General features: G+C 31.2%; 1 protein-coding gene across 1 annotated transcript in view; it reads left to right on the top strand.

Moving 5' to 3' along the window:
- Nucleotides 1-7,519, top strand: part of LOC106471093 (rootletin-like) — a gene marked incomplete at its 3' end in the record, with an annotated part of 80,392 nt that extends 72,873 nt beyond the window's left edge. The window contains exons 10-12 of the mRNA XM_013931680.1: nt 997-1,127; nt 4,850-5,101; nt 7,392-7,519. Of these exons, the coding sequence (XP_013787134.1) occupies nt 997-1,127; nt 4,850-5,101; nt 7,392-7,519 (511 nt within the window). The remainder of the gene's footprint in view (nt 1-996; nt 1,128-4,849; nt 5,102-7,391) is intronic.
- Between the last annotated feature and the right edge of the window lie 365 nt (nt 7,520-7,884).

Below are 7,884 nucleotides of genomic sequence, written 5' to 3'. Positions count from 1 at the left end.
GTTATTCAAATGCTTTTATGTACAAAGACAAAAACCCTGTTGCCTTCCTTCTAGTCTGCAATTCAAGAAAAAAAATAAGTTCATAACTTTACTTTTGTGTCATTTGGTAATAAGCAGCTAATTGCAGTAAAGGTTTGGGTATATTTTGTGTCATTCAGTAGCAAGTAGTATATTGCAGTAAAAGTTTACTTTTGTCATAACATAATAAGTATCTGATTTATAAAGTAAAAGTTAGGAAATGTTTCATAGGGTTAGATAGTAATGACCTTATTTATTGTACATATATAAAGTTTTTTCCACTTACTAGTCTGATTTATAAAAGTGTCTAGAGGAATAAACTACATATCACAAAGTACCTGATGTTTGCGATGTTTGTTTGGTAATATTTTTGTTGTGGTGACCGTTTACACGTCTCCAAGTGCCTCATATACGTGATGCACAAGAATTTATCTTGTAATATGCTTTTTTTTAGTGACCATTTACAAATCACCAAGTACCTGATGCACAAAATACTTGTCTGTTAATATCCTTCTTTTAGTGACTTTACACATCATCAAGTACCTGATGTATGTGATGTTTGTCTGGTGATATTCTTCTTTTAGTGATCATTTACAAATCACCAAGTACCTGATGCACAAAATACTTGTCTGTTAATATCCTTCTTTTAGTGACTTTACACATCATCAAGTACCTGATGTATGTGATGTTTGTATGGTGATATTCTTCTTTTGGTGACCATTTACAAATCACCAAGTACCTGATGCACAAAATACTTGTCTGTTAATATCCTTCTTTTAGTGACTTTACACATCATCAAGTACCTGATGTATGTGATGTTGATTATGATTTTTACTACTGTAGTTAGCTAAATATTGTCTAAAGCAACTACAATAAAAATGTTTACAATATAGAAATCCTTTAGAATTATTGTTAATCTTACTTTTGAGCTGTCTAGTGTCTTAACTACTAGCCAATCAGAAAGTGTGTACTTTGTAGGACCTACAGAGAAACCTGGCAACATCAGAGGAACAACACAGAACTAAAGTGAAGTTGTTAGATGAGGCTGAAGAGGAACGTCAACATCAAAAACGTCTTATAATGCAGCTCAATTCCCAGCTTCAGGTGTTGTAAGTAAACAAAATGGTGATGACATATTAAATTGTTTGTTATCCTTGTAAAGGATGTACAAATGACCAATAAAAATAAACAACCTCACAACCCTATGAGTTAAATTGTTTGAAATTTGACAAAAATATTCCTAAAAAAAAAGTACTGTTTCTAATAAAAATGATATTTCCTGTTGTTATTTGCATGCGGTCTCTGAATAGTTCACCTGCAAGGTGATTTTTATATGAAGTATAGAAATACTATTTTTAATCTTACAGTTTTCACATTTCATTTGCATAATTTCTAGGACCTCATAAATTAATATAAGTTTTATTTAATTAATGTAAATGTTTATGTTTTATTTTCCATTTTCTCTACTATATCAGTAACTATTTATTATCATCAACATAGAATGCAATGAAATGTTTAAAATTAACAAATGGAAATATATACATACCTTTCAATTCTTTGTAGAAATCCACTAGAATTATCATATTTTTCTTATATGTGTAATTTCCCATCTTTATCTTTACACTTATTTTAGTTTATTTTTAGCTGCAGCATAGCAGCTTATAGAATGCTTCTTGAGTTTTTTTCAAGTACAAACTTTTAGCTCATAGCTCCATCTCTTGATCGATTTGAGATTAATTACAGTTGTGGCTATTGAGGACTCCCTCTTGTTAATATTTAATTTCCTTTCAAATTCTTTGTCCTTTATAATTTATTCTGATACGTCAATTGATGTTCGGGGGTTTTATGTATTTCGACAGATTGCCTGCAGAGACGTGTTGCCTAAACAAGATGGCACTTATACATGCCATCACTAACTATAATGGTAATGGTCAACAATAAATGTCATTGCTTAGCAACAAAACTATCAACTGATTGTTCTTAAGCCAACTATGGTGTTTATGTTGAATGCTCATTATTCATGATGATTTGTTAGAAAGGTTTATTATTTTGATAACTTTGGTGATGTAAAAGCAAAATAGTTTACTTCAGAAGTTTTATGACATTGAATTGTAGCCAAAAGCAAAATAATATTTATGAAGTAGTGTTTTAGCTAAGCCTTATGTTTATGTATTAGGTTTAATGCCTAAATTAGACTACAAATAGGCCTGCTATTACTAACGGTATAGAGTCAGTGTTTAAAAAAGTTTAAGTGGTGAATAAATGCTAATTAATAAATATTGTTTTGTTATTTTAACACATTTATTACCTGTAAATATTGGAGGTATCCAACACTCTACAAAATTTAAAATTCAAAATCAGCTAAAGTGGAATAGAAAAGATCATCATTTAAAAAACATTTCATTATGGTTATGTGGCATCATCAGGTACCCAAATGATCATTATAATAAATCCAAGATAATGCATGTGGGTTATCATAATTTGAATTATAAGTATAATTTGGATGGAAATAACCTTAATAGTGTTATGAAGGAAAGGGATCTTTGTGTAATAGTCGATCAGTCTCTAAAGCCATCCAAGCAGTGTTCTGTTGCTAGTTGTAGGGCAAATAGGCTTTTAGGTTGTATCTACAGAAATATTGAATACAAGTCTAAAGAGGCTATAATTTCATTGTACAGGTCACTGGTTAGGCCACATTTGAAATATTGTGTTCAATCTTGGGCTCCGTACCTTAAGAAAGACATTAAATTGTTGGAAATGGTTCAGAGAAGAGTTACTAGAATGATGCCTGGGATGGAGGAGTTGTTATATGAGGAGAGGTTGAAATCTCTCAAATTGTTTTCCTCTTCAAAAAAGAAGAGTTAAGGGGGGGTCTGATTGAAGTGTTTAAGATTGTAAAGGGAATTGATAGTGTTGATGTATAATCTTTTTTTATACTTAACTGCCGTGAGAATATTAGGAGTAGGGGACAAATATAAAGTTTGGCAAGATTGGATTCATCTTCAGCTAAGACAGTTATATTTTTGTAACAGGGTGGTTGGCCTTTGGATGTTGTAGAGGCTTTAAGAAAAAGCTTGGTAACTATAGGAATGACTAGGGCTGGTTTTAAGTTTATTATTATTATTATTTTAATTTGGTGTAGAGGATGGAACAGCTGAAATGGACTAATAGGTCCCATGTTGTCCCAAAACATTATGTTATGTGAATGTATAGGAGGCTTAATATTAGTTTAGAAATTGTTTTGTGATGGTACAGGTAGGAGGTTTAATAGATATTTAAAGTTCAACAACTTTTTATCATGGATACATAGAAGGTTTAATATATGTTTAAAGTTTAGTGTGTGCAATTAAATTTCCATGAGCATATATGAAGCTTGTTGAGTAGTTTTGTGTGGACTGCCCCTGATGTCTTGAAGACCAGTTTATGGTTCTGTGCTGAGTTCGTCATCAGATGAAGTTTCATGTGAAGCTTTTGGTTCTTTAATATATGCACACGTATCAATTTATTAAGTGTGTATATGAAGTTTAATGTATACATCAAAAGTTCAGGGATGTTAAAAATCTGTTGATTCACAGAAATCTGTACTTTTCTCTTGAAAAATATGGGTCCCAAAATTAATGCAAATTATCAAGAGGAGACATTGAAATATGTTTATTGTCATCCTTAAATCTCATCACACAACTAGCAAGATTGAAGAGAATAAAGAATATTACAAAATTACAGATTTTTGAGATCTGGTATTAAAATTTTCACCATTATGATGTGTGACGTGAGATACTGGTTAACTCTATCAGGCTCACTGTTTGTACCATTATGATGTGTGACATGAGATACTGGTTAACTCCATCAGGCTCATTGTTTGTACCATTATGATGTGTGACATGAGATACTGGTTAGCTCCATCAGGCTCATTGTTTGTACCATTATGATGTGTGACATGAGATGCTGGTTAGCTCCATCAGGCTCACTGTTTGTACCATTATGATGTGTGACATGAGATACTGGTTAGCTCTATCAGGCTCACTGTTTGTACCATTATGATGTGTGACATGAGATACTGGTTAGCTCTATCAGGCTCATTGTTTGTACCATTATGATGTGTGACATGAGATGCTGGTTAGCTCTATCAGGCTCACTGTTTGTACCATTATGATGTGTGACATGAGATACTGGTTAGCTCTATCAGGCTCATTGTTTGTACCATTATGATGTGTGACATGAGATACTGGTTAGCTCTATCAGGCTCACTGTTTGTACCATTATGATGTGTGACATGAGATACTGGTTAGCTCTGTCAGGCTCATTGTTTGTGCAAGTTTCCTCAGATATTTATATTCTATTTCACACACCAGAACGTTAGTAAATGTATAATGGAAATGATCTTTAATGAGTTTCTGCTATACATAATGAGTGTGTGTGTGTGTGTGTGATATTTCATGACTCTAATATACTTCCATTTGATTTTCATTAAGAACATGTTTTAGACTTTTTCAAGTGAGCACACCTTTAATGTATATATATATATCTTGCCTTTTTTTAGGCACATGGAATAATTTGAGATTGGTTAATGTGGTAAGGTGATTCCGCTAATCGTAATAAATTAATGGCATTGCAGTAATCTACTGAGCATCTGTTAAAATAATAGCTGCTGAGTTTTAGTATAAATATCCAAGTGTTATTCTAATGCTTACAACTGACAAAGAAATACAATTCTGAGGTAAAGCAGGTACATTGTATCTCAAGTATGTTTCTCCTGTAAGTGATATGTAGAATATCAATATTGATTCCTTGTTTTATGTATGATATTTTTGCATGGAAATTTTTGTTTTAGACAAGAAGAAGTTCAAGATTCTCTTGAAAACAAAGAAAAGATAAAATCTATCATAAGTGCTTCAGGAAGTGAAAGAATATGGTTAGAAAAAACTCGCAGGACCCTGAATGACCAAATAGATGCTCTGAACAGTGAAAATGATCGTTTGCATACAATTTTGCGAGACTATCAATGTAAAGTAGAGAAGCTTGAAGAGGAAAGAGAAGATCTTATTTCACAAGATCATTACTACAAGCTTGAAAAAGAAAGGAGGTTAGTATTAGTGGTATGAAAGCCAGCTTCTAGCATTTGAAATCATTAATTGTTATTTAAAGACCATTTATTTTATGCTACAGTTCTATATGTTGTGTATGACATTGCCAAAATAACTTTAATTAGTAAAATTAAAACAAGTTTGAAAATGAAATGGAAAAAACAAATTCTGCTGAATAAAAGCTATCCTCAGATTATCATTTAAAAGAATTATGAATCCTTACCAGTTTTCCATTTTCGAGTATACTTAGAAGATAACAATTAATAGGATTTTACTAACAACATATGGCAAGCTATACATTAGACACATCTTGGATATCATCAGCAGATGTTCTCAGGAAATATATCAAGTATAAGTCATCACATATTATAAAAAAAATGCGATGTATAGGAGAATGTGAAATTCTAAGAAAAAATTAAACTTAACACTGGATTATCTAATATCTCTTGGAAATGATTCCAGTGAGTGCTGACCTACTTAGGTGTATTTATCATTAAGCAATACTTATTTTCTACGTTATGTTCAAAAACTGTGGACTTAAGAAGATTTATTTTGTACTTGCATTTAACTAAATTCATCTTGCTAGCAAATTCTGTACTGTTGATCACTTTAAAAACATGTATATTTTAAGTTAATTTTTTATATAAAATCTGTATTTACATTTTATGAAGTAATTTTCTTTCCAGTTGCATAGGGAATATCTTACATGTGGTGTATCCAGGATTTTGTTTTAGATATATATATATATATGTATATATATATATAAATGTATGGATTTTCAGATTACTATATCTAAATATATGTTTTTAAATGCTTTGGTTCTTTCACTAGTATAGTGGCTTATATGCCGTATCATATACTGTGTTTAATATATGGGTGCATATAGCTTTGGAATATTGGAATATAAAATGACATTTTATACTTGAAAGTGTGTTTCCTACCAATGTTGTTTATATATTGTAGATGTGATAAGTTTGTTTTGCTGGTACAATCCATAGTTTTTGTTTTATGTTGTAAGTATCAAAATACTGTTTTTCTACTACAATGAAGTGTTTCTGTTGTATATTGCAAATATCAAAGCTTTGTTTTGCTAGTACAGTACAGTGTTGTTGCTGTATATTGTAGGTATCATAGCTTTGTTTTGCTAGTACAATACAGTGTTGTTGCTGTATATTGTAGGTATCATAGCTTTGTTTTGCTAGTACAGTACAGTGTTATTGCTGTATATTGTAGGTATCATAGCTTTGTTTTGCTAGTACAATAGTGTTGTTGCTGTATGTTGAAGATATCATAGCTTTTTATTGCTTGTATATTAGTGTTGTTGTTGTTGTTGTAGATATAGTTTTGTTTTGATAGTACAATGCAGTGTTGTTGTATATTGTACATATCATAGCTTTGTTTTGCTAGTACAGTATAGTGTTGTTGTGTATTTTAGGTATCATAGGTTGGTATTGCTGGTACCATACATTGTTGTTGTTGTTGTAGATATCATAGCTTTGTTTTGCTAGTACAGTATAGTGTTGTTGTGTATTTTAGATATCATAGGTTGGTATTGCTGGTACCATACATTGTTGTTGTTGTAGTAGATATTATAGCTTTGTTTTGGTAGTACAGTATAGTGTTGTTTTATGTTGTAGATATCATACTTTTGTTTTGCTGATACTATACAGTGTTGTTGTTGTAGTAGATATTATAGCTTTGTTTTGCTGGTACAATAAAGTGTTGTTGTGTATTTTAGATATCATTGGTTGGTATAGCTAGTACAATACAGTGTTGTTGTTGTAGATATCATAACTTTGTTTTGCTGGTACAATAAAGTGTTGTGTATTTTAGATATCATTGGTTTGTATTGCTAGTACTATACAGTGTTGTTGTTGTTGTAGTAGATGTCATAGCTTTGTTTTGGTAGTACAATAAAGTGTTGTTGTGTATTTTAGATATCATTGGTTGTTTTATGTTGTAGATATCACAGCTTTGTTTTGTTAGTACAGTATAGTGTTGTTGTGTATTTTAGATATCATTGGTTGGTATTGCTAGTACAATACAGTGTTGTTGTTGTTGTAGTAGATGTCATAGCTTTGTTTTGGTAGTACAATAAAGAGTGGTTGTGTTATGTTGTAGATATCATAGCTTTGTTTTTTTAGTACAATGCAATGCTAGTGTTGTATATGGTAGATATTATAACTTTGTTTTGCAAGTACAATACAGTGTTTTTGTATGTTGTAGGTATATATCATAGCTTTGTTTTGATGATACAGTACAGTGTTTTGTTTTTTATTTTATTTTTAGTGAAAGGTACATAGGAGCACTGGAGAATCAACTCTCTGCATTGAAAGAGGAGATAGTAGGTGAGAAGGAATTGTTAAGTAGAACAAAACTGGATACCGAACTCCTTCAGCATGAAAAATCTAGTCTTGGTAAGTAAATTTACTAAGCATCCTTAATTAAAACATGTAAGGTTTATCCCATAGAATACTTGGTATAGGAAATGCTTTCATTTATTTGTTGGACTTACCTACTTAAATCTTTTCTATGCTTTCCTTTTCAGGATTTATCTGATTTAGTTGCATGATTACATTCTTCTCAAGACTTTCCTACCTAAACCGTATGTTTATGTGCCTTCCCAAGATTTACCTACTTAAATTGTTTGTTAAAGTACCTTCCTATACATTTATGTTCTTTCCAAAGATTTACCTAATTCAGTCATATTTTTATATACCTTCCCAACACTTGCCTACTTAAATCATATCTTTATATGCCTTCCCAACACTTGCCTACTTAA

This window comes from Limulus polyphemus, unplaced genomic scaffold (genome assembly GCF_000517525.1).
Source record: "Limulus polyphemus unplaced genomic scaffold, Limulus_polyphemus-2.1.2 Scaffold4405, whole genome shotgun sequence".
NCBI classification, from domain to species: Eukaryota; Metazoa; Arthropoda; class Merostomata; order Xiphosura; family Limulidae; genus Limulus; species Limulus polyphemus.
Note: the sequence above shows the minus strand (reverse complement) of the source record. Positions and strands in the feature narration are given on the sequence as shown.